General features: G+C 39.9%; 1 protein-coding gene across 2 annotated transcripts; it reads right to left on the reverse strand.

Annotated features, from left to right (window-relative positions):
* Positions 1-208: 208 nt before the first annotated feature.
* spag5 (sperm associated antigen 5) lies at positions 209-27,991 on the reverse strand. Of its 2 annotated transcripts, none has more exons than XM_034230228.1 (25): positions 27,873-27,991; positions 27,398-27,456; positions 26,815-26,937; positions 24,857-26,730; positions 24,546-24,738; positions 24,284-24,400; positions 23,854-23,946; positions 23,636-23,770; positions 21,656-21,775; positions 21,467-21,559; positions 21,087-21,221; positions 20,851-20,944; positions 20,601-20,748; positions 19,957-20,007; positions 19,352-19,526; positions 18,732-18,865; positions 18,038-18,206; positions 3,593-3,695; positions 2,758-2,992; positions 1,707-1,820; positions 1,520-1,532; positions 887-1,036; positions 700-774; positions 502-582; positions 209-402 (listed from the first exon to the last, which is right to left on the reverse strand). In XM_034230228.1, the coding sequence occupies exons 2-25, from the start codon at positions 27,431-27,433 to the stop codon at positions 331-333; spliced, it is 4,533 nt and encodes a 1,510-aa protein (XP_034086119.1). In that variant the 5' UTR covers positions 27,434-27,456; positions 27,873-27,991; the 3' UTR covers positions 209-330. The 2 variants fall into 2 exon arrangements, with proteins under 2 accessions (XP_034086119.1, XP_034086118.1); XM_034230227.1 differs by having other exon boundaries at positions 1,520-1,600; positions 1,688-1,820.

Here is a 27,991-nt window from a genome sequence, read left to right on the forward strand (position 1 = left end):
GACTCTGACGTACGGTATGACATTTGAAGAGATGTGTCAAACTTATTGTCCAGCAAAACTGCTTTTAGCAAATTGTGCAAAACATGTCTGTGTGTTTTTTTAATGTTAACATGTTTTTGCCGCCATCACAAAGAAGACAAACACTTTGAATTGTTGTCATTGCATTTAATCTTGAAATAAATTAAAAAAAACATCACAACAAGGATAATCCCATTTTAATCATTTATTTGATAACATATATCATACTGAAAATATGAATAAACACAGCCAGGACTAGCTTAAACAACATGAATATAAATACAATGAACACAGGTTAAAATAACAAACATGTCAGCCGATATATGAAATGAGCCGTTGGAGTTGTTCACAATTCTTCACGACCACCGGCAAAGACAGCAAAGTCTGTGTGGAGAAATTAAAACCCCTCTTTACTTCCAATACACAAACAGCATTTATTCATGTACAGAAAAAGACACAAGCATTATGAAAAGCATCGCTCACCTCTCTGACTTTATTGATCATTTTGCTCAACATCTGGAGCTCATTTTCACTTTTCTGCTGGTTGCCCAGATGGATGAGTTGCTGCAAGCGACATTACAACATAATGACATATAGATTTGATATTTGTCCCAGATAATAAATAACGCCACTTTTATGCAGTGACATTAGTCAATACCACAGTAACAAGACGATACTTACATGTCTTTTTGCTCTCTCAAGGAGGTTAACTCTGCCCTCCTCCAATTTCTGAACACTCAACTTCAGTCTCTCCACCTTCAGATAAAAAAAGAGAACCTGATGTGTTTGCTCAACTATAGCTTAAAATTAAGGCTAATAAACTATTATGTTTCTGGCATTTCACAGAGCATAAGTGACAGGATCATACCTCTCTTAACAATTTGATTTGTTCTTCTATTTGTTGTGCCGGGTTAGCTGATTGGCTACCGGCTTTTTTCAACTCTACCCGCAGGTATTGAGCCTCCACCTGTGACTGCTGGAGAGAACAACGGAGCTCAACCACCTCCTTCTGCAGTCCCTGTGAACAATTAACAAATAAAAATAAACCGTTAAATGTAATCAAGTGTATTCTGAGTTGGTTTTTAACTAGTATTGTTTCCAGCTTTTGAGTGTGTGTCAGAATGTGGTTTTGGAGACACTTTGGTAACTGTAGCATGGAGTAGGCTACTTAAGAAATAATACAAAAATGTATATGATAAAAACAAGTGTTTGTATTTCCATTTTAAGACTTTTGTCACTGCAATAGCATTGCAAGTGTGCAAGGGGCAGTCATGAAACTTTACAGATATGGGGTTGAATTCAAATGATAAAATCAAGGTCCAAGGAAAGGGTGCCATTGTCCTTCCTGGCTGGTGGGATCCCTTTTACCCCCTTTTTGATTTTAACTATGAATCTGCCCACATAAAAATGATGACATCCATCGCACCAGCTGAAGCTAATACCAGCATTTCTTTCACAGGTAGTCAATATACATATATACAGTATGGATGATGTGCCTTACTTTGCTCTCAGTCTTGTGTTTATTTAGAATTTCCTGGGTCTCTTGAACTTCTGACATCAACTTTGTCACAGTTTTCTCATTCTGTGAAAAGAGAAACATTTTTAGGAAAATTACAGGGCAGAGCTCTTTTGTATCCCGTTTTCAAAGTTAAAGTCCAGTAGTACTTACCAGAGCTTTCTGCTGCAGCGCCTGATTTCCTCTCTCAAACAGGCTGTTCAGACGGCTGAGCTGGAGCTTCAGTGCAGACGCCTCGGCTTCATGTCTGTTGCTTGCAGCCTGCTGCTCCACCTGCAGGCCAGAGCTGGAACAATGCATCAGATAATGTTGAAGAAGAAGAATGACATGCATGAACCCTATTGGTTTTTATCAAAATAAATTATAAAAACGGCACCAATATGTTCAATATGAAAGACAACTTGGCAACTCCACCAATTCATATCTAAAGGAAAGTAAATCCAGAAACCTTGATATTTATTAACACAATTAGCATTACCTCTTCTTTGTGTGGGGTTGACCATATCAATGCCAAACCTCTGACAAAGTTACAAAATCTTAATGAAGTGCAGACCTTTAATAAATCAATCGGTTGTTCCCGATTTGTCTTTCACATTTGGTTAGTTGAGAAATTGATTGCAATCAGTCAAATAGTTGCAGCAGAACACACTCTCTACATGACACAGATCTACTTATGGAACAATGTGTTCATTAATCAAACAATCAAAACTACTGAAAAGTGATTTTCTATAGATTGATAATGATGCAAATCATTATCAAACAAAAATCCTCAAAAAAGTCAAAAAAATAAAGATCAGGAAACTTGTGTTTGGCATTTTTCCCTTAATAACAGAGCAGTTAATTGAGGAATCTGAAACATATGTACGATGCACTGAACAAGTGTTAGTTGCAGGCCTAAATGTATTGGTCATGATGTAAGCCTCATATGAAAAGGCCATCTTGATCTCCCCACCACATAGACACGGTACGTACTTTTGCCATCTCTGGGGGCTAGTTTAATTTGATTTAATTATGATATAAATCAGAAACAGGTGCCTTGATGTTGTGGTGCATACATAAAAGTAAAACAAACAAAAAAAACACAGAGAACTAGTTTAAGAAAACTATAATAACATAAAAAAATATATAGCAGTATTTGCATAGAAATGGAATAAAATATGTCCAGTAAAAAAAAAAAAAAAACAGATATTGTGAGAGCTTGCAAAGAATATAATAGCACTCACATGGTATGGTGCAGCTCCTCCAGCTGAGCGTCTTTGCGCTGTTGCAGCAGCTTCGTGTTGCTGATCAGCTCTGTGACGGTGCTGCCCAGATCAACCAGCAGCTCCGCCACGCTGCTCTGATCCTCCTCGGGGTCGAACTCTGCTCCGTTACTGTTCTTTCTAGGCGTGACGGCTGCAATGCGGGTGAAGGCACTCGTCTCACTAAACAAAGTTTCACACGGTGGGTCGGCCATGTCTGAGGGGACGGGAGAGAAAGTGAACTACGAGTTAGATTTCCGATTGCCTCGAGTAATAAGATGCCATTTCTCATGCATGAAGCGAATCGATATAGAAAATATTAATTACTTTTGTTCATAACTACGATTTGTCCTCATGTTTTGATTTGATTTTGATTTCTTTGATTTCTGGGATTCATCAATGTTTTCTTTGTAAGCACTCTTACCAAGAAGCATCTTGTTTTAACAGTCACGAGTGTCTCTGGGTGTCAGTCTGTTCGGGTTTTTAAATACACTTGCATTGAACTCCATTTATTTAAATTGGTGCTCATGCCAGATAGACGCACAGTGACTTCTTTTAACCCAGGTTGGGTACAGCATTATAATGCGTGGTTGGATAATGCACCTTGACACGCTCAGATTGACCACCAGCATTGGTTAAACCAGCTTTACTGTTTCAGTTGGAAAGTTGCTATTTGTGTTCAGGTTTTAAAAAAAAACACACACAAGCTTCTTTAATGAGAAAATATAATATTTTCATTCTTAAAAATAACCAAGCCTTTCTTGTGGAGTCATGAACTAAATTATAATTGACTCAAAAACCCAGTAAGCTACAGTACCTGATCCAGGAAGTGTCTCTGTTGTGAGTGCAACCATGACGCTGTCGACAAACGAGCTGGAGGGGTGACGGCGCTCCACTTGTTGAGACTCCTTCTGTGGTTTCTGAAAAACAATACAAGTACATCAAAATATTGTTTTTCCCCACAGTGATGAAATCGGTTTGATTGGAGCTGATTTTAGCATTTTCCCTTATCATGATGTTTGACTTGACACATGAGTAACATAACTTGAACACAATTAGTGGTGCAATCTTGAGTCCACTAGAAATATAGTTATAGCCTGACGTGTATCTATTTATTTAAAGGTCACCTATCATGTTATTTTTAGGCAATAGACCTGGATATATAAAAAACATGGCTATGAAGTGTTTTGCTCAAAATACCAAACAGATCACCCATTCTAGCCATGCCTCATATCCCTGTATTTCACTTCCTGTTTCAAAAGTGCTGATTTTGGGAATAAAGCTTTAAAAAAATAAAAAGATTGATAACAAATAAAAAAGGAGGGGGCTGAGCTCATGCAGGACCCGGCAGCTACTGTCTAAACTAAATACTGCAGTGATGAAACGCCATATCATGGATTATCAAGGAATATTTCTGAAACAGTATGGAGCTCAAAGGCTTTCTCTCTCGCCGGTTATACCACAAGGTGAGTTCCTTTTTATTTCCTGCTTCTTCACACACATAAATCAGAATCAGAATACCTTTATTAGTATGAAGGTAGATATGGTGCAAAATGCGAGAGCGTGTAAAACCTGATGTGAGCACTTGCAGAAAAAAAAATCTGAGCTTGTGTGCATACATTTACACTTGTATAAAATATCCACGTAACTGTGAACCAAATTTGAAGTCACAGAAGAAAAAAAACATTTTGTAGTTTGTAGGAAAAAAATGAACTTAGTGATGAAATGTTCACTTGCAGAAAAATACATATTTTTTAAATATATTTTCCATTACAACTGCAACTTGGTTTTTACAACCTCTCAAATCAGTCATTACAACTTGACGAATCTGCTCTGTGGCAGTATAAATTGACGAATCTGCGGTCTTGACTTTTGCTACACTTCTTGCGATAAATGTGTCGCAAAAGTAATTTTCACCTGTAGATGTGGGGGAGGGAGGGGGGTTGGAGCGAAGGGGCGGAGCTATCAGAATGACGAGGCTCGGGTCAGTCACACAGCCAGTCAGGTCGAAGCGGATGACTGCGGGGCTAACGGTTCGTGTCGCTACCAGTCCGCTGACATGGCGCGTCAATCAACGGTAAGTTTTGCCCATTACTTGCCCAGTATTACTTTGAATATTATTATTTAGTGATGGCGAGATGAAGCCATACGAAGCTTTGAAGCTTTCCAGCCAATTGGTTTGCAAAAGGGTTCATCTCATGAGGCTTCATTTGAACACAAACCCTCTGTTGGTCAAAGTGTGTAAAACAGGCAGACATCTCAACAGTGTGCTGTATCTCATACCGAGTTCCCAATGAGTAAAGCCTTTAGAATAACTCTAAACAACGAACATTAAATCATATGTTCACGTTAACAATATTGTTTTTATTCCAGTTGAATGACTGATTGAAAAGCCTAAGGAGGCTGGTAAACATTGCAAAGAGGGATTTGTATTCCTTAATAATATTCATAAACTTAACCATGTTGTAGCCTAAACCACATCAAAGAATACATTTATTAACTACATTATCTCATTTAGCTGTAGCTTTTATAAACAACAAAAAAGACATATTGACGAGTCGTTGAACCAGGGACCCTGCGGTTGTGAGTCAACTGCTTTCCAGCTGAGCCACAGCACACACGCTGAATCTCCCTGACAACACTGCACCATATTTATTCCTGTATTTATTCATGTTTTTATTCCTACATTTATTGATGCTTGTGTATCTATTTATACTTATGACATGTTCCGACCTCTATATAAGTGAGGGTCTGAGCTCTTTTAATTCCATCGTGTCACCGGGCCCGGGTACATGAGGGGTAATATAGTTCTTATTATACGTCCATGGGTATTATGAGCGCTGTGGTTCAACGGTTCAACCGATCTGAATCGCTTCCTGAAGCAGTCACGTGGTATCGACAGGCAGCGAGGCTGTCACTACCCGATCCGTCCCCCTGCCCGATCTGTACTGCGCATGTGCGAGATGGTCCGCCATATTGGAGAACTCCGGACGGCAACCCAAGAAGGACACTTGACACAGTGGCTTTTGGCAAAGCTGAAAAATAAAACTCGAGAGAGATGAGTTATTGTTATTACAACGTGACTTCACTATTATTTAACAACTCTTTTTATTGGGTTCTTTTATTTGGGGTTAAGTACATTGTCAGAATAAGTGAGAAATGAATTTAACTTCTGTTAGACAGATATCATACTGAATAAATATTTACTGTGAATGTATGCCCAAATAAAAGAATCCCATAAAAATAGTTGTTAAATAATAGTGAAGTCACGTTGTAATAACAATAACTCATCTCTCTCGAGTTTTATTTTTCAGCTTTGCCAAAAGCCACTGTGTCAAGTGTCCTTCTTGGGTTGCCGTCCGGAGTTCTCCAATATGGCGGACCATCTCGCACATGCGCAGTACAGATCGGGCAGGGGTACGGATCGGGTAGTGACAGAGTCTTCGTTTGTCATCGATGACATCACTGGCCCAAAACGATACAAGCCTTGATACAAGCTTCACAAAAACTAAAGCTTCGGGGATTACTCGACACCAAGCCCCCAGGAAGTGCGCCGGAGTCTGATGAGAATATTCGTTGTGGCCAAACGGCGGTACTACACTTCCTTTAGGTTGCTGGGCCCGGAAACACTTTTTCCCATTGACTTACATTGGGAAAGAGTGGTCTGTAACTCGTTGGATAATTTTTTTTAAACTAAATAAACAACCCAGTATGAACACTTGTATAGCCCTTATTAAAAACATTCGTTCCTCAAGTTGTAAAAATGTGCTAATAACGTTATTCTGAGAGTTATTTCCCTCTGCATTATGAACGCGCATCTAACCCACGGGACCGCGCCGCCCGGCACGTTCATGTTCATGTTTCTCTTTACCCATGGATGCACAATAACAACGGACCATATCGCCTTACTGCCCACGGAGCTGTAATCATGGATATATTGCACATGTTTGCTGTAATTCATCATTTGTAAAATATTATACTACATGGGCTGTATGATGTAAATCTTGTACCGTAAATGTTGTATTAAATAAAGTTAATATTACCGACGTTAGATTAACGTTCCTGTAGCTTCTTATTTTACTAAGAAGCTTATTGCACTGTGTGTGTGTATATACAATGCAATAATTATTTCATGCTAAATGAAGCTCTGTTGGATATCACTAGATCCTGTTACAGCGTAATATTAGTACATAACGATTGATGTGCACATTAGCATAATTACTAGCTAGCCGCTAGCTGCTAACTGCCGCCTCGTTAATATCAAATCCACGCACGGTGCTGTTACGTGTACGCAAATTGACGTGCTTGATGTGAACGAGCATTTTGGTTAAAGTTGCGCATGCTCTATGAGTGCACATACGGGTACTTCTCAGGCATGCCGGGTAATCTGTGACGTTTCACTCTCTCAAAAGTTGGGCCATTTTGTCATCATGCGCTAATGAGCAACTCTCATAGGAATGAATGAGGCCCCGCCTCCCACGCTGTATCCAGTTCTTATTATACATCCATGCTCGACACACGCTCCGAAACCTCGACGCAATACGTAACTTGATGATTGAGGATTAAATCCGTTTTGAAGACCACCGTTTTATATCGTGCAGTTTAGCGGCAAAATAACGTCAGTTAGCCAGTTAATGCTAGCTTTGTTGAGTTTATGCTAGCTAAAAAAGTAGTGGTAGTAGTCTACAGCAGTAATTAATATATTATAGCCTACTAACGGTTGATAACCGTTTATGAAAATAAAACCAATTGAACTGTACTGAAATAATGACAAGTTTTATAATTGTCTTGGGCTCCTGCTGTGTTTTTAAAGCCTTTGTAAATTATCCATGCTATTTTCTATTTAGCTAACGTCGAAGTAGTGTATGCGAAATCAACCTCACAATAAGATGTGTGTATATTACAATTATTAATGTCATATTTCAAGATGATTACTTAGATATTACAATATGGTTGGTTGAGCTGGAGTTCATTATTGAGCTTACACGTTAACGTCACAGTCATCTGAAGAACGAACCCAAACCTTGTTGTTTTTATTAATTGTATTACCAAATTGATATAAAATAAACAGTAAGCATTGGTAACACAACTTCCAAAGTTACAGTAAAATAAAAAGGACCCTGACTCGGACAATACACAATCCAACATGTTCAACAGAAGATAATAAGTTATATTGTTTGTACACATGGTACTTTACATATATATCTGTTTGTTTAAGGTGTCCAGGTGATGCAGACAGGCTGGACCAGAGTGAGAGACAGAACTGGACTCCTCACAGCAGTGAACTTCAGCACAGGTACAAAGACTCTTTTTTTCATACTGTACAAAGAATCAAGAAAGATATTGGTTTAAATAAATGAAGTATTGACTTTAATACACTGATATACATTCCATTAAACAATACTAAATACTAGATCACCTACACATCAGTGAAGTTGAGGGTTTTTTCCATGCAAAAAGTTACATTTAGATGATAACAAGCAATATGACTGTCAGCTTTCTAATTTAATGTATTGAAGACAAAGCTATTTAACACATAGTGAGAACTGCTACTATTTATCTTTCAATATTGTCTGTAAAAACGTGGTAAAAGTTATTCCTTCAGTGGGATAACAGAGCAAGCTTCTACAGTTGCACTACGTTTTGTAACAGTTAAATATTATTTTGATAATAAAATATATTTCAATGTTGATGAATTTCATACTGTTCATTCATAATCTGATTACAATTAAAAAATGATAACAGCCCCTAAACACAAACACACCTCTTTCATAAATAACACACTTGTTCTGCAATAATATGTTTTATGTTTCCTGTCATTTTTGTTAGGAAAGGACATGCCTGAAAGACACGACATGTTCTCCTTCTCTGAGAAGAACATCCAAGAGGAAAATGAAAAGCTGATGTTATGAGATTTTAAGACCAGTACAGGACATTCACTAAGAAACTACTTTTATTGTGAAAACAAAGATCTGCACACAGAATATTTTTGTAGTCTATCAGGACCATCATTTGTTTGTGGCGCTGCCTGCCCCTCAGAGAAGGGGTGGTTATAGTCAGGCTTATAAAGTGTGGTGAAAAACATAGTCAGCTGATGGGATGCATCTATTTTCACATCTAGACTCCATCAGCTGATTATTTCTATTTGCCTCACTTTATGAGCTTCACATCACTTGTGCACTTTGCAGAGTTTGCAATGTCACAAATAAAGGGAGCCAATCTTCAGTCAGATGTGAATGTGTAATCTAACATTTTCAGTAAGAATAATGGACAAAAGGAGTGCAAATACAATTTATTGAAATGTGAATCAAAAGTTAATCAAAAATGTTTTAAATAAAAAGCACATATGGACAGAAGGTGTAAACCTATTAAATGTATAAGTAAACACATTTAGTCAAATAAAGTGACAGACTAGGCCTGTGCATTTGGTATCAGCTCCTCCATCAGGCCTGGTCCTCCTCGCAGAGGAAAGACCCTCAGTCCTCTCCAAACCAACAGACAGGACGTCCATCATACGGAGGTTTCTCCCTGAAGTCTCAGCAGCTCTCTGGACACCACGCTGTCTCAATCCGTCCACACTGAATATGAGGGGAAAAATGAAAATAATAAATGCTTTAGATAATAAGAAATATAAAGTTGACAGTTGAGTTGCTCAGTTTTTTAGATTGTCAATACTATTACTGTATAACTAATATCTCAGGTTAAGAGGCACCTTCAAATAAAGATTGGTCTTTAAATACATGTTGTCTTTTGAATTGTTTGTCTAAAGTCAAGGATCTAGAACGGGTACTTAGTTTTAATGATACAGTCTGGGTATTATGCTGTTTGGAGGAGGCCTCACAGGTAAGAGCACTAACTAGCTACCATCACATGTACCTTAGCTTAACTTAAATGTATTAAACGTATAATTAAGTGATGGCAAAATATAAATAACTAATGTCATGCAAACATATTAATATTTGCTTGATTCCAGTGTTGAATTTAGCACAATTGCATACAAACATTAAGGGATTTTAAGATTCTGAAGTCTTCGTTCTAAATAGAAAATAGCATGGATAATTTACAAAGGCTTTAAAAACACAGCAGGAGCCCAAGACAATTATAAAACTTGTCATTATTTCAGTACAGTTCAATTGGTTTTATTTTCATAAACGGTTATCAACCGTTAGTGCCAATGCACTATAGTAGGCTATAATATATTAATTACTGCTGTAGACTACAACCACTACTTGTTTAGCTAGCATAAACTCAACAAAGCTAGCGTTAGCTGGCTAACTGACATTATTTTGCCGCTAAACTGCACAATATAAAACGGTGGTCTTCAAAGCGGATTTAATCCTCAATCACAATAATAATATTCAAAGTAATACTGGGCAAGTAATGGGCAAAACTTACCATTGATTGACGCGCCATGTCAGCGGACTGGTAGCGACACGAACCGTTAGCCCCGCAGTCATCCGCTTCGACCTGACTGTGGCTGTGACTGTGTGCCTGACCCCGGTGACCCGAGCCTATACCCGAGCCTCGTCGTTCTGATAGCTCCGCCTCTTCGCTTCAACCCCCCTCCCTCCCCCCACATCTACAGGTGAAAATTACTTTTGCGACACATTTATCGCAAGAACTGTAGCAAAAGTCAAGACCGCAGATTCGTCAATTTATACTGCCACAGAGCAGATTCGTCAAGTTGTAATGACTGATTTGAGAGGTTGTAATAACCAAGTTGCAGTTGTAATGGAAAATAGATTTTAAAAATATGTATTTTTCTGCAAGTGAACATTTCATCACTAAGTTCATTTTTTTTATACAAGCTACAAAACTTTTTTTTTTCTTCTGTGACTTCAAATTTGGTTCACATTTACGTGGATATTTTATACAAGTGTACATTTGGTTCACAGTTACGTGGATATTTTATACAAGTGTACATTTGGTTCACAGTTACGTGGATATTTTATACAAGTGTAAATGTATGCACAGCACACAAACTCAGATTTTTTTTCTGCAAGTGCTCACATCAGGTTTTACATGCTCTCGCATTTTGCACCATATCTACCTTCAGAATTAGTCCCACAGAGGGGAAATTTGCATCGTTACAGCAGGAAAGAGCCACAGACAGCTTAATGTTACCTATGTTAAGAAAAAAGTACTAAGTTATGATATAATAGAAAAAAATATAATAGAAAAAAGAAAAGAAAAAGAAAAAGAAAAAATACTTTACAAAATACAAATCCTGTAACAGTTCTTAGAATTTAGCAGCCAGGTATATATTACACAGTTATTAATGGCTTATGTATATAATAATGTATATATTGCACATATAGCACATATTGCTCTCCAGTAGAAGTTAGCTCTGAGTGTTAGCGATGCTAATGTAAACATCGACCATATTACGTCCAAAACAGTTGGGCATTGTTTCTGATGGCAACTTTCTAATAGTGCCGTGGGTCCACATTTCAGATATTACGTCATATCGGACGCAAATCTGGACCAGCTCCGTTGTACCCCTGACGCTGTCTTACTCCAGCCAGCAGGTGGTGCTGTTGCTTTTTGTTTCTTCTTCTTTTGTTAGTACCAGCCAATGGGAAAGACTAAAATTAAAAACATAGGAAGTGATACCCACATGTGAGTCGTGGTTGAAAGGGACAGAGAGGAGAATATCATTGTTTGAATCTGCATCCATCCTTCTTTGCTATGTTGTTGAAAGCATTGCTTGTAAGTATGTTTGGCTTTTGTACATATTCTTAAGAGGATATCAACGATTATTTTGAGGTTTCAATGTTTAAGTAGATTGCTCTTCATTGATGTTTGATGTATGGTTAGCACATGTTTTGTAGTGTGTATTACACAGCACTTTTGCATGTAAACATTTTATATGTATATTTTGTGATGTTTGGGGTGTTATCGACCATAAATAGCCTCTACGACCCGCTTGGTTTTGCAGCTCCAGTCAGCATTAAAGGTAGAGCCCTGCTAAGAGAGCTTACAACGGAGGCCTGCGAGTGGGACGAACCCCTTCCTGAAAAGAAGCTTAAAGACTGGTGTGAGTGGAAAAACTATTAAAGATCTGGAACAATTCCGCATTCCAAGGACATACACTGCCATCCCCAGTTCAACACACAGGGAGCTTTGCATTTTCTGCGACACCTCTACACAAGCCATAGCAGCTGTAGCCTACATTAAAGTAACAGATGCAGAAGGCAAAAGTAAACTTGGATTTCTGTTTGGCAAGGCTAAGCTTGCCCCGCAACCAGAGGTGACAGCCATTGTGAACACAAGACCTCTCATCCCAGTGTTCACCGACCCAAGCTTTCCTATCATCTTAACACCAGCTACCCTCCTAACCCAGAAGGTTGGCATTCCACCAATACCTCCTGGTGACTTCAAAGACAGTGACCTCGACAAACGCCAGTGGAAGCAGGTGCAACATCTCGCAAACGCTTTCTGGCATCGTTGGAAAAACCAATACCTCTCTACCATACAAGGCCGCAGGAAATGGCAATCGGAGAGACCTAACCTGCAAGAAGGGGACCTTGTGCTGCTGAAGGACAGTCAGGTCCATCGGAATCAATGGCCAATGGGCATGGTGGTCAAAACCTTCCCCAGCCACGACGGAAAGGTCAGGAAGATAGAAGTCAAGGTTGCCTCTGGAGGAACATGCAAGGTTTTCTTGAGGCCCATAATGGACACTGTCCTCCTCCTTCCAAACACTAATGATAAGTGTAGGAGCCAAAATGCTTGTTTTTGCCTTACTTATTATTTGTATTATTATCTTGTATTTCTGTTTGCATCGCGTTTAATTCTTATTAGGGGTGTAACGGTATCCGTATTCGTCCCGTACCGTCACGGTTCGGACGTCACGGTTCGGCACACACAGTCACACGACGAATACGCATTTTTTTTACGAGTGGGAAAAAAGTGTCATTCAGGGCAGTATCCACTACACTATTTATAATCCAGGGGGCGGTATTGCGCCTAAAAGCTGTTTGCCAGCCGCCCTTAAACAACAAATGAAGAACAAGAAGAAACACAACAACAAAACGAACAAAATACAAGAAGAAGAAAAGTTAGTATGGCGATTTCAGATAACACACAGGAGCTAGAACCCACCTGCTTCTTTTAAATCAGCTGTGTGGGAACATTTCGGGTTCCCTGTGGACTACAATAACGATGGAGTGTGCGAGTGGTGGATCGGACGAGGACGGTGTGTCGGCGTTGTTCTACAGTGGTGCGGTATGCTAATGAAAATACACGCCAAACATGCTAAATCATATCAGAAGGCATCACCCAGATTTGCCAATCACCGGAGCAAAAGACAACAGCAATTCTTATTGTTTATTACTTCCGGCAATGGTCACGTGGGTGTGGTTTATTGGTATTTAGTCACCTGTTGGATGCCGGTTGGGAGGATATGATGTAGGAAGAGGGTGAATTTGCTCCGATACTTTCTGTTGACCGTCAGGTCTGGAGTTGTATATTGTTTGTTTTCGTCTTTATTAAACACCATGGACTACAAATGACTACGGACTCTTACATGGAACGCGTCACAGCAAAGAGCATTTTTTAGCCTCTCAGCAGCTAACTCATAGGGAGTTATTGCCGCTACAATAAGAACAATCAAAAGAAAATGTAATTGTGACATCTCATAGATGTCAAGCGGGGAGTGTGCTGTCTAAGACGCTGTCTTACTCCAGCCAGCAGGTGGTGCTGTTGCTTTTTGTTTCTTCTTCTTTTGTTAGTACCAGCCAATGGGAAAGACTTACATTAAAAACATAGGAAGTAGTGATGGGAATTCCGGCTCTTCTTGGTGAGCCGGATCATTTGGCTCGGCTCACCAAGAAGAGCCGGCTCTTTCGGCTCCCAAACGGCTCTTCAGTTTACCACATATTATACCTTTTAATTAAATCAAATGTAGCCCTATTTTGACTAATGATTTATATGTGTACACATATATCACTTAAATTATTCAATACATCCTTTGTACGGTAGTATTCTAAAGTAAAAATTACATGTTTAATATAAATGATTTGCTGTGGCCAATTGTTTTCATTGAATTTACAGACCCGTGTAACTCTCTGATACCACCCAATGAATTCATTGACTTGCTTGTAGAACCACGCTACACAAAACAGATAGCAACACCTATAAAAACTATTTCAAAAAAGGGGCTACTGTATCGACCTATATAAACTATATAAATATAGTTTTTTTTTCAAAATACCAAACAGATCCTGCATTTTAGCCATGCCTCATTTCGCTCTAGTTCCTCTTTCCAGCGCTGTTTTTGCAGGGGGCTGATTCTGTATGCTGCAGCTGACCACGCCCCCCTGCAGGAGAGGGGAGCGTGCTTTGAGATCAGCTGCTGGGCTGTCAGAAGAGGGGGAGAAAAAGAGATCTCCGTCCTCCGTGTTTTATTCTTATAGAAGTAAGAAGAGAAGTAATGGGGCAGAAACCCTCCTTTTTACACAGCGGTCCAGACATAGACATCAAACGGCGACATATTCAGTGTGCAGTTACTTTGGCATTAGGGCATATCTAGATACTTTCCAAGGTTTGACATAATGAATTGTGCTACTTTTAAAGCAAGCAACGATGTTTTCAAATCTGTAATCAAAAAGCTCCTCAAAAACACGATCGAAGCAGTTCCTGCCGTTGCCACGTTAGTTCAAACAGTAACAACGGACTATTTTTCTTAGTGGATGCATGTCAATTTAAATCAATACATAAAACTATTTTTTAAAACAATAAAATCATTTTCTAAATCCATAAAAGCATTTCAATTAATATTGGGAGTCATGTCGTTACTTTGTTGAGAATGTGGCCATGTAATAAGCGGGACAATGTGCACATTGCACAATGTGCCTTCATGCCGATCTAGATCCCTCCGCAAAAAAAACAACAACAAAACGGCTCGTTCGCGGGCGAGAGCCGGCTCCCGTCGTTCACTTAAAAGAGCCGGCTCTTAGAGCCGGCTCGTTCGCGACCGACACATCACTAATAGGAAGTGATACCCACATGTGAGTCGTGGTTGAAAGGGACAGAGAGGAGAATATCATTGTTTGAATCTGCATCCATCCTTCTTTGCTATGTTGTTGAAAGCATTGCTTGTAAGTATGTTTGGCTTTTGTACATATTCTTAAGAGGATATCAACGATTATTTTGAGGTTTCAATGTTTAAGTAGATTGCTATTCATTGATGTTTGATGTATGGTTAGTACATGTTTTGTAATGTGTATTACACAGCACTTTTGCATGTAAACATTTTATATGCATATTTTGTGATGTTTGTGACATAATTAACCGTTGTATATATATTTCTGCATCACAGCTAAGTGTCTAATTTCAATGTATATTGTGTTTCTTTCAGTTTTACTCTGTTGACTTGTGGATGTAAACATCTTATTAAAGGTGGGGTAGGTAAGTTTGAGAAACCGGCTCGAGATACACTTTTTGTTATATTCCATGGAATGCTCTTAAAGGTCCCATGTCATGCTTTTTCGGTTATTACCCGTCTCCTTGTGTGTTATGAACAGGGCTGCACATAACTGGTGCGCAGGTGCGCATCTCCGCCAAAAAAAGAGCACCAGGTCATTTGAAGCAAAGCGCATTTGCGTACCAACATTGAGAGAGAGAGAGGAGAGAGGGAGAGAGAGAGAAGGGAAAATAGAGGAGAGATGAGAGAGAGAGAGAAGAGAGAGAGAGAGAAAGATATTTGCGAGTTGCATATGAACTATGATATGAACTCAGGGCCGGCCCGTAGCACTGGCTAGATGTTCGCCTAGGGCGCCAGATCTGGGGAGGTGCTGCGCTGGCAGTTCTGGGAGGGAAAAAAACTATTTTGACCGTTGGGGCTCATCCTAATTTTCCGCCTTGATGTAACAATATTCATAATTAAGTAAATGTAACACCCTTTTCACCCCGGTTACACGTTTCATTTGCCCTGTACGATGGGCGCTGTAAGTGATGAAAATGGGGGATGTTGGCTTATCTGGCACCCGCAGCTCACAGCCAAAATGCGAGTGAGCGAGGGAGAGAGGGAGGGTGCACCGGTACCAGCGCTGTTGTTATTAGAATATGGTGCCGTGCTAGCTGCTCTAACGGATATAAGAAGAAGATGTTTCTACAATAATGTGGAGGGAGAGTCCTCTCCAGTCAGACTGAGAGGCTGATACTACAGCTCAGTGAGGTAAGGACTCTGAGTGTTTAGATAGTTCACTTTAGTCTAAGTTCAAACGGTTTGGTCACAATTTATGTAAACACATATTTCCAAGGCACTCCTTTATAATTATTGGGATAAACAGGTTTGAAATCATTCCAATGTATACTATAGGACAGTAACCAAAAATATCCTTTAAAACTGGAGAAATAAAAAAAAATGCATAAATAAATAAATGTTAAGGTAAAATAAGATATGAATGAACAACACAAATAAAATATGTTACATTCATTTGTTATTGGCTATGGTAGGTTATTGGTTATGTTCACATACTTATTTGATTACATCCACTTGTCTAAGATGACAACAGAGACTTTCGACCCAAAACCAGCTGTTGACTTGTGGATGCAAGCAGCTAATCGCAGACTCAACCAGAGAGAAAGAAGTAGGCCTACATCATCAGCTACCATGTCTGACAGTCAGGAGGGTAGTGATGACAGCTTGTAGGATTACTGGTCGTGCTAATGTTGTCTTGTGTTCACCTCTGCATGTGTGTTCTGTGTTCACCTCTGCATGTGTGTTCTGTGTTCACCTCTGCATGTGTGTTCTGTGTTCACCTCTGCATGTGTGTTCAGTGCCGTGTGTCTGGCAAATAAAGTCAAGACCCCCTCAAAAGTTACGGTTTATTTCATTTTAAGGATGAGCACCAAGCAACATCTCCAGGTGCTCTTTTGAGAACCAGGGCAAACAAGTTATGTGCACCCCTGGTTATGAAGGTTTTTATGCATGTAAACGGTGTGCAGAGTCAAAACCCTTCAAGTACACCATGTAGCGAGTAAAACTCTAACACAGAAAATACCTCCCCAAAACACCTCGTTGGAGATACGTCATTGTCCATTTGATTCTTCCGGGTACGCATGATGTCAACCGTACCCGGAACGAAATGGACCAATCCGTGGAGCCGTTACGTTAAGCCCCCGCTGATTGGTCCAAATTGACCAATCCACGGACTTCCTCACACACTCAGTGCATGCAGCTCTGCTGATCTCTCCTCCCTGGCTGCAGGCAGATAACAGACAGTTGGGATCGCGGCGAAATTCTCTCTGCAGACCCATTCTCTCAGCGTTTATCAACCTTTTTCTTACTCAATATCAAGCCACACTTATTGTTTTTACTTCGGCTGTGACTTTGTGTGGGCTCAGGATGAGTTTGGCTGTGTATCGCTAAACAAGGAAATCACACCTCCACGGAGCTCAGCGCGATTCACAACGTCCCGACTGGTCCCAACCAATCGGAGCACACTGGGCTCACAGCGAGGGGGGGGGCAAGAGCTGCAACGAGCCGTTTAGTGGAGAGAGTGAATACTGCTGAATACACATACTTTACAGAGATGCTGTATGCGAAACCAATGTGAGTTTGGAAAATTGCACAGTATAAATCTATTCTAGTAGACCTCAACAATGGAATTATGATCAGTGGAAATGGCCATGACATGGGACCTTTAACATCCCGATAGCAATGAATCAAAGTGCTTTGACAAAAAATCCATTAAAAAAAATGCATCTGTGGAAGCCGTAGTACTGTAAAAAGCACGATCTATCATTTGAGCCGGCCCGGCTAAAATCACTGGATGGCCTACCTGCCTGTCAGCCTTCCATCTGTGCACAAACTTATCTCGAGCCCTCATTGGTCATGTGCGTGTTCGTGTGTGTTGGAGGAGGGGCTCTGTGAGGAAGTAGCAGATTTCTTCCGGCTGTGTATTTTCAAATTCTAGCTACTCGAGCTGGTTTCTCCAAAATTACCTACACCACCTTTAAAGAAGATAAACGCTTGCCACTTGTCGAGGAGTTATCTGTCTGCATACCTGTACTCATAACGACAGTGAGGGCAGAACAACCCCCGTTTTTAGAGATTTGGGTACGGAGGAAAAGAGAGAGAGTTTTATTTTCTGATGCTGCGTGAGTTCCCTGACACACATATTTATGTATAAAAGACATCAAAAAGTGCATTCTGTATGATAGGTCCCCTCTAATATTAGAATGGATTCACATGGAAGTATGGAAAATGCAGAAAATCTGCTTCAGGTTGTGTTTAGCCTTTCGTATGCATTACCTGGTCATTGAGAGCAGTATGTATTTCATTGGTCAGTCCCCTCAGTGTGTGATGCAGCAAAGTTATTTCAGTGACAGCGTCTGCCAGTTTCCGTCTAAGCTCCAGCTGAGTGGCACCGGCTCTGGACTTTGTGGTTTCCAGCTCCTCGTGCAAGCTCCTCTTCTCAAACCTGCATCACACATACAGATAACTTATCATGCACTATACAAAGAAAATGTTATACAACTTTAAAAGAGTTTGTAGAAAGATTTTCTGAATGTTAAACATTTCTGTATGCTCATAGTTGGACTGAAGACTTGTTTACTCACACTGGGAAGATTTTCTATCTTAATCAAATGTACTATCAAGCCATTATTTCCTTTGCTTGATTTTGCTTCTACCTTAATTTTCCAAGAATGAATTATAATGTCAGTTCTTATGAAGAAGCTAATGATAAGATACAACTCAATACACTGTATAAAGTATAATGCATATCATATTTGTTAAAGAACTAGTAAAAAGGAACAATAATCAAAGTTATTTTATATTTGCTAGTACTTTAGGTTTAGTGTCTATGCCCTGTTCTAAAGATGATTTATTGGAGTATCTAATTTCACGTGTCTCCATTATGTTTTATCACTGTAGCTGCATTTTTAAACTGTTTGAATTCAATAGGATTATGATACTGACATGGGTGTTTTTAACTTAAACTTACTGAAGTTGACTAAGCTCTCCATTCAGGTCCTCACACTGGATGTTCCTCTGCCGCAGAGCCTGCAGGTTGGCACTCAACAACCGTTCACTTTCAGCTATCTGCTCCCTCGTCAACTCATTCTCCATCTGTAAGAACTGAAACACACACAGGCAACGATCAAACTGAAATTGCATACCATGATGATGACGCACTTTACTGTGCAGACTGGGTGAATAAAATGAATGTACCAAATGTAATTATTTAATTTGTAAAGTTTTTATTGAGAATTTCCAAGTAAGCGGTCTGTGTTCATATTTTATGATCCGTGATTTATAGTGCCGCTAAATGTCTGCACTCCCGCTAAGTTAATACAGGTGTGTGTGCCTCCCTTTGTGTGCAGCAATCAGGAGAGCAAACACATTATGGACACAGAGAAAATGACGGTAATTAAACCTAAACGGCTAAAGATGACTAACTGTGAACGTAATGTCTTTAGCTTTGAAGCTTCAAGCTAAATTACTTATTTGCCCTAATAATAGACTTATTTATATTTTGTTGAGCTACAGACTTCTCAGAGAATTAAAGCAAGAAAGATAAATACAAGTAATGCAAGTGTAAGTATTTATATCTGAAAAACGAACCTCGTTCATCTCCCGCACACCACTGAACTGTGTGCAAACATCCAGGAGCTGCTGGATCTGCACGCTCTGGGACTGAGAGAGGACCTGCAGCTGGCTGAGCTGCTTCTCACTCTGAGCCAGAGCCTGAGATAACTCACACACCTGCTGCTCCGACTGACCCAGAGACGCCTCCAACCTGAACACAACACACAACACAGGCAGTGAGCATTAGTTGGAAGAGGTTTTTTTTAAGATGTGGCAGGGAAATTAATTTTGCCCTTGGAGAACAAAGTTACTTCATTCTTCTTTCTCAATTGAAACAGGCTAGAAAAATATATTTGCTTATTTATATGCTGCATATGAATATGGGCAAGTTGTCCGTAGCAGAAAGTTCCCTTATTATGAAAAGAGAGTCAATGAAAACTGAAAAGAATGTGGACACTTTAACATATCATTAAGTTAAAAGAGGCATCCAAAAAGTCAGTGAGAAGATTTTGTCTGAAGTTTGAAAAGAGATAAACTGAACAATCCTATAATTGTAGAATGTTATCCAGCCATTAACCTATTTCAACCTGAAAGTTATTTTGTCATCCCCGAGTAGAAAAATAATAATTGTCACCACTTGCCCGTTTGCTCTGTCCTTGGCTTGCTGGATGTCTCTCCACGACTGCTGCAACCTGAAACAACAACAACATGTTTTAGCACTGAGCTGTACTTCAGCGATTCTTGCTTTTTCACATTCACCCTTAATGACGTTTTTTGATTAGCATTTCCAGATTTTGTTTAATATTATATTCTTAAGCACACACAAAAGGAATCCAGGGTTCATACACTTTCACCAATGACTTCTCCATGACTTTTACCTCATTTTCCATGACCAAAAAATTACTCAGTACCACTGAAAATGGTTTATTTTAACATGGAACAGGAAATAAGGTCTGCATATAAAACATGTCGTGCCTATCTAAAACAAATCAAATAGGCTAACTAGCTTCTACACGCTAAAGCAACTCAAATCTCTCACCAGCAAAATACCTCGTCAGTTAAGCCATTTTACGTTTCATTACTATACAGTATTTATTATCATTATAGTATTTCTATTTCGGCGATTAGCTAAAATATAAATTATATTTGATGCAACTTTAGTTACATTTCCATGACTTTTGAAAAATATTGTTTTCCATAACTTTTCCAGGGCCTGGAATTTGCATTTTGAATTTCCATGACTTTTCCAGGTTTTTAACGACCGTAAGAACCCTGGGAATCTTACTTTGTACTCTCTGAAGCAAGGGCCTGCTCCAGGAAGGTGTAGGAGGCCAAAGTGGAGGAAACTGTGGCCGACATCTCCGTCACCTGCCTGTCCAGCAGACCCCTCTCATCCTCTCTTTCTGTTAGCTTCTGACGCAACACACCCATTTCTGAAATTGAAGAGAAAGAAAAGTCAAAAATGTCAAAGGCTGGTATGGAAGAAGCTAAATGGACTATTTGAACAAGTGTAAATGACCATAGCTTGTCTTTACCTGAGGTCAGAATCGTCACCTGCAGATTTAAATCACCAATCTGTTCTCTGGCAGTTTGTAGATTCATGTTTGCTTGGTTTAATTCGTCTTCAATCTGTTGAGAACAATTTCATGAAACATTTAAAAATAATGATCTCCTTGATTCACAGAAATCATAAGACATAGTGCTTTTAAGACGAGTAGAAAAGAGTTGCAGGAAAGTAAGAGTCCTGTTGTTCATTATTATGACGTCTTACCTGCTCTCGCTCTTCAACAGCCTGCTCTCTGGCAGAGAAGTGTTCGTCCCTCTCTATCAAAGCAGCAGCTGCCTTCTCATTCAGCATCAGAAGCATCGGAGCAGATTTCTGCAGAAGGCCTCTGACTGCAGAGAGCTGTGAAAAATATGACCACGGAAAAGTATCAGTATTACGAGCATTAATGCAGTTTCTAAACTGTAAGCACATTTCAGGAATCAAACTCCAATTGAAACAAACACGGCTGAGTAAAAGTAAGCTGAATATTCTTTTTTTTACAGCAAGATATTGTGAACTTTGGTAAAAGCAACATTCTGTGTGATGGTATTGTTACATCAACAGTTCCTATTTGAGTCTCCTTTTAAAAGACATATTAAACGTACTTCTTGCATCAAACTGGAATGTTCCTCCATGGTTGAGGACAAAACATCAGACGCAGAATTGAGCATTTCATTGTAGGCCTTGTTTAATGCAACCTGCAATAGTAGAGAAAAAAATAATAAAGAGGAATAAAATAACATTCTGATGAAAAGATTGTAATAAAGCTTTTTGTTTCTGCCCGCTCTGTGTACCTGTTCTGGATAAGTTTGGTTTAGGGCAGCTGACAGTTCTTGCTGAGACCCCACAACCCTCTCCAGCTCGGAGATTTCTGAGGAACAGTGAGACCTCAGCTGCTCCATCACACTGAAGGCCTGGAAACAAACAACCAGAGACACGGTTAATGCGCCTGGAATACAGAGTGCTACGAAATAAATATCACTGCCAATAAAGATGTTGAAAATGTGCTTGGAAGTTTAAGAGATGGTAAAACTACTTCTGATTCATAATGTGTAAAGCTTAAAGAGGCCTGTAATTTGTTTTTATTATATTCAGTTTCATGTTTCAGTTTTCTACAGACTTAATATCAGAACAGAAATGACTTCTTATCTTGTCTTTTCAAAACAAAAGCCTAATGTAGCCCTGGTTTATTGTGGACTTTATCAATACACAAATAAAATAAAATCCTCATGCTTCAGAAGAGCCACATGAATAAGTATTAGAAAACCTATCATGGTATTAGAGACCAAACATGCATTAAACTAGTTAACCCTCTGAGACCCACATAAGACATTTCCGTTTTTGTATATTTTTGTGTTTTGCCTTATAAATTGTAATTTCTTTACAGTATAATAAAGTTGTACACATCCCAGAAATCAGCACAACCTCAGCTAATGATATATGTCACTCAGAGACTTATATACAATATAATATGGGATATTTGCCCATAAACATTTTATTTAATTTATTTTTTTAAACGGAGCTTAATTTGTTACTTATTTCATTAAAAAGGACTGCTAACCATAACATTGATAAAACATTCAACACAGACAATTGCGCACATTTATTATCATTGTATCAGAACTGATTAGAAGATTCTAACGTCTTCTGTTAATTAGTTATGCCCATTCTTTTGGGAAGTGTCCATGGGCGTTTGTTTTGCCAGGAATTGTAATTTTGTTGTCAAGACTACACATGATATATATATAGATCATGGCAGTTCCTTTCCACAATCACACATGGCATGCCATCAGATTCGTCTGAATTTTCATCAACATCGTCCCCTTGAAGAATCAGCTCCAAAGCCTCAGCTGTAGTAAACTTCCTTGCCATAACTCAGTCTACTTTCAAAACACTAAAATAACCTATTTCAACTTTTATTTTGTTTTCGCGCGTGGAATTATACCGGCTCTCATTTCAGAACACAAAACAACGGAACTGACTCTGAATCCGATTGGCTGTGACTGCATCCACTCAGAGTGTCCGATTCAGAAACGTGACTCTTACACTCTTTACGTCACAAACAAAGATGATGGGTGAGAATAGACCTATAAAAACATACAAAACGATAAGCAATGCGCCAGAATCAAGGTGAGACTATCCGCATCTTTTAAAACTTTACGCACATCCGTTTCACCGAAATAAGTAAACGCCTCTCAATGAAAAACGTAATAGATGTAGAGGCTAAGCCAACGCTTTAAGCCTCTGAGGATCCGCTTGGTGGGTGTAATTGACGCACACCTTGTTTGCTGCCGAATAAAAGTTAGAAACAAAGTTTCCAGTTCGAAATAGTCCATTTATTTCCCTTTTTTACTGGTTTCTTTGTTTCATTCACCACACGATATTTATGGTTTACACAATACCTTTTGCTTTGTTTTTAATCCCGTGTTTGTGTGTGTGCGTGTTCTCCGTGTGTGCTCCTTGTGTGTGTGTTCTGTGTGTGTTCCGTGTGTGTGCTCCTTGTGTGTGTGTTCCGTGTGTGATCAAAAACTGTATGGGCCTTCCGGCGGAACCTCTCACCAACACACATAGGTTCCTACCTTTATACCCACAGTTAATTGGCTCCTACAATAGAATTGTTCAGTGCCGTTTCTGTAGTTTAAGAGGAAAACACGGCATGTCTCAAACAGCTGAGAAGTTATGACCCTTTGAACATAACGTGATATTTGGGATCTACGGCCCCGTGGCTCTCAGAGGGTTAAGTCACATAAATAATACAGATGTTTGTCACTTACCGCCTCCTTGGCTGTGATGGCCTCCTCCATCTGTGCCTTCATGTCATCTCTTTGGTGAAGAGCATCTTTGACCTTCTGCATCATTTTTTTCTGCGTCGTCTTTGTTTTCTCAAAGAGAGACTTCATCTGACCGTACTAAACAACACAAGGAAGATTCACATCAACGAAGAAATACCCAATTGATTTGACACAGAATGAGGGAAGAGGCGTTTACATACATGTGAAACAAGGCTCTGGTGGTCATCTCTGACAACGTCTCCCATCTTCTTCATGTTAGAGAGAGCGGCATCCGTGTCACCACTCAAAGAAGTCTGTTGGGACAAATGCACACATCAATGTTATTAAAGAGCAAAATCAGGTGTGTCAATGCATTATTTAACCATGTAAGAGCATTTTTACATTACATGACATGTTACTTGTTAGACGCTTTTATCCAAAGCGACTTACATACTCAATACTGTGGGCAATCCCCACAGGACCAATTTGGGGTGAAGTGTCTTGCCCAGGGACACAACGACATGCTGACTGAAGTGGGGTTTGAACCTGTGACCCCCTGATCCCAACACCTACGGACAACCCACTGCACCACACGCCTTTCATCTATAAAGTTATTACAATTGTGCTAGACAGTGATTGTTTATGTCTTACCATGGTGACCCGCATGTCCTGCATACACTGGATGAGGTCCTGTAGAGAACTCATGTCCAACTCCAACTCACCAATCCTGTTCAGAGCCTCCAAATATAGGTCTCTTAACATTGTTGTCTGTATGGAACATAAAACAAAAAGTAAGTCATAACCAAGATTGAGGATGAAGTAAAAGAAACTTCAGATGTCGTCATAGTCAAATATTTCATGCTACAAAAAGCACAACTTCAAAATGCTATAAATATCTCCTTTTGTTCCTTACCTGACTCAGTTCAGTGTGGTCCGTCTGCACTTGTTTCTCCCTGAGGTCTGAAGGTGGAGGGCCTGCAGAAGAACATCCATTTGCTCTGGCTGCATCCAACTGCTGCACAAGAGCCTCCACCATGATCATGCTTGACCTTAACCTCTGCTCCAGCTCTTGTCGTGAGAGACCCTCAAGGCTGCCTGGGTGGAGGCTGAGAGCATATCAACAGGGGGAGAGTGAGAGGCAGACACAGAAAACACATAACTATGAATTATCCGTGTTATGATCAATAATCATTGGCAACTTATCCAGATCCCGTCAAGACTTACTTCCACAGGATAGGGTCAGTCAGAGTGCAGGAATCAGCCACAGTGAAGATCCTCTTCCTCTCAAATTGGCCAGATGTATTAACGCTGTGGTCTAACCATTTAACAGGAGTGGTGCCCACACAGACACCGTGGGATTCTGCAGGAGTAGCTTTTGCAGATGGGACTGTGACAGCATCAGCAGGAGTAGAGACAGCAGAGACAGCAGCAAGACACATCTTCCCTGATGCTAAGAAAAGGAACTCTGCCATCTGCCGAAGCTGCTGCTGAAGGGGACCGTCTAGAATCAGGGGGAATTCCACAGCTGGCTTCTCTACTTCAGACTGAGGCACAGCAGAAGGCTTTACATCCATTTCCTTAACTAGTTCAGGGACTGGTTTTGGCTGGGGCTTGCAACCAAGCACTGTAGAGTTAAACAGAGGACACAGCATGGGGCTCTCCATTAGCTCTGTCCAAAACCCAGCAGGGTCGACGTCAAATGGAGCAACCAAGCTCTTTTCACACTCAAGGGCTGGATCCTCAGCCAACAATTGGTCCAAAGCAGGAACCTTGAGGGCCTTCAATACAGCCAGAGAGGCTCTCTTTACAACAGGACTGAGCATCCCAAACTGAAAAGGCAATGTTCCTGACTCAAACCGCACTCTGAACCTTTCAGGTATGTTTTTTAGCTGAGGTTTATCTGGTTCAGTTCCAGATGAACCGAGAGCACTGTCTTTTTCTTCACTGTCTATGGGTGTACGTCTCTCTGCAGAAGCCTCAGGATGGCTGCAATCAGAAGACTGATTTTCATGCAGCATTGAAGGCCACACACTGTCCTCAGAATGCACAATAGCCTCTTGACTCCCAGTCTGACCATCAGGTACCACCAAACTAACCTGTTTTACTTCATCAACATCATCAAGGCTGAAAGGTAACGGTCCCCTGAATGAGTTATTTTCAATATCATAGTATGGGTGATCTAAATGATCACTACTGTTTTTGGCATCTTCTTCATAAGTTACCATGTTTGGATTCATGCCATAATTGTATGACTCACTGCCGGTAGCTGTTTGGTTAACTGGAAGAGGAATAGTCTCTTCTGCAAGTTTGGTGCCATCACAAATGTCAACCATACCTCCAGTGCAGTTAAATGATTTGAAGGTTACATCATTCTGTCCATCAGCAGGACCGTTTGTTATTTCAGAGAAAGTGGTGCTGACAGGAACGCAGTTTTCTCTGCTAAAGTAGAAATGATCGGCATGTTCTACAGGACACAGCTTGCCACACTTAGAGAGATCTGGTGAATTCACACTGTCATCTTGCAAAGGTTCCCCTGGCTGGTCATTGGGCAGAGGAATGGTCGCATCTTGTAGTCTGGTGACATCAGCCACTTCCAGCTCACCGCCATCACAGACAAAGGATTTCCAAGTTACATCATTCTTTCCACAGCAGTCACCCTGAAAAGCTCGGACATCTTGTGTAGCACATCCATCATCCAAGTCTCCAGAGGTTAGACTAGTGTTGGAAATTTCACAGGGATACGATGCTTCATTGTCAACCAAGGAAGCATCTATAACCTCAGGATTGTAATAGGCGTGTTCGATGTGGTCACTGCATGACTGAACCGCTATACTGTCAGAGAGGATGGTATCTTCCGTTTCATGAATGGTTGTCATAGCCTGATCCTTGGGCAGAAAAATACTATCTTCTGCACACACAAAGGAGCTTGCAAGCTCAACCTCACCACCAGGACAGATGAAAGATTTAAATGTTACATCTCCAAGACCACAAGCTGACACAGTAGTTGTTAAATCAGTAGTGGGAGCATTGATGTGAATCCCTTTTGTGGATGGAGAAGATTGCAAGTGGGGCTCTGGATCACAGAGAGGGCCATCACCCTGTTGGTCAGAATGGATGGAAAGTAAGAAAAAAGTCACACAGCAAAAAAATAGGAGCATTTACAAATATAAGTATAACCCCACCTTAGTCAGTTTCACAACATCAGTCAGAGGTTTTGATTTGAGTCTGGAGGATGGAGTTGACAGATGCAGCATTTCATTCTGCAGACTTCTCATAGGGGTACGCTCTCCACATCTGCTTGAAGACTAAAATGTATGTCATAGGCACAGTAGATACAATGTAGAATCAGAATCGGTTTTATTACCAAGTAGGTTTACACATACGAGAAATTTGCTTTGGTATATGTGGTGCATTCAAAAACACAGACTATATACTGTATCTAAAGTGGAGAGCTGTGCCGATTTGAAAGAGGTAGTGTGGAGTAGAACTGTGCAACATGTGCAGGATTTTAAAATGTTATGATGTGATTTTACTGATGTGCATTAATGTAATGCGTAATGTTTTTCTGGGGTGGTTAAAAGTTATGGCAATGAAAATATTAAGTCCCAGGCTCCTCCAACAATGCAACATTATATACTGTATAGAATGCATCAAACAATAACAAAATAAAAGGTCAACGGAAGTCAAACTGAGTATTGTATTAGTTATAGCTTGTTCAGACATTTTAATAACAAACACTGCCGATCAAGAAAACAAAACTCTTACCGAGCCTTCCCCACTGGAACTCTTCCTGGATGACATTGCACCGGAAGACTTATTTACAACTGCAAATGAAGACAAATGATTGTATATTAAACTTGCTTTTAAAACAATTGTTTAAACAGTTTGGTGGACAAAGTCAGTTTCTAACATTAACAATAGCTAAGAAGCTAACGTTACTGACAATACGTGTCGAGCACAGACAGTTGGCCAGAAGTATCTTTATGTTTAGGAGTACAATTATACGCAATAATAACACCTTGCCAACATAATATTAACTTAACTTGTCATGTATGAAGTAACGCTAAATTATCTCATAATGTGTTGCTAAGAATAATTTAAACAAGGGCGTAACGCTAGCTAACGTAAGCAACGTCAACTCAAGTTAGTTAGCACACACCTCAAAGCGACAACTAACGAAAAAATGTAAACCAACCAAACTATGGACTATGACATGTAAAATCAAGTTTAACCACATTACCTTTCAACTTTCACCAACAAAACGTTGCAAAAGCTACGGTAAATAAACATTTAGCGTCGATCAGCCATCAACCGCGTTTCGTTCAAAACATAAAAGTCAGCGCTGCTATTGGTTCATTT

Source organism: Gymnodraco acuticeps, unplaced genomic scaffold (genome assembly GCF_902827175.1).
Source record: "Gymnodraco acuticeps unplaced genomic scaffold, fGymAcu1.1, whole genome shotgun sequence".
Lineage (NCBI taxonomy): Eukaryota > Metazoa > Chordata > Actinopteri > Perciformes > Bathydraconidae > Gymnodraco > Gymnodraco acuticeps.

What these genes read in the sequence shown, in the direction of transcription:
- spag5 (XM_034230227.1), bottom strand. Translation starts at nt 27,433, where the DNA reads ATGTCATCCAGGAAGAGTTCCAGTGGGGAAGGCTCG. An exon ending in ATGTTGTGAAACTGACTAAG is followed by an intron (nt 26,731 to 26,814) that starts GTGGGGTTATAC and finishes TCTGACCAACAG; the next exon opens with GGTGATGGCCCTCTCTGTGA. An exon ending in CTTGCTTCAGAGAGTACAAA is followed by an intron (nt 20,008 to 20,600) that starts GTAAGATTCCCA and finishes TTGTTGTTTCAG; the next exon opens with GTTGCAGCAGTCGTGGAGAG.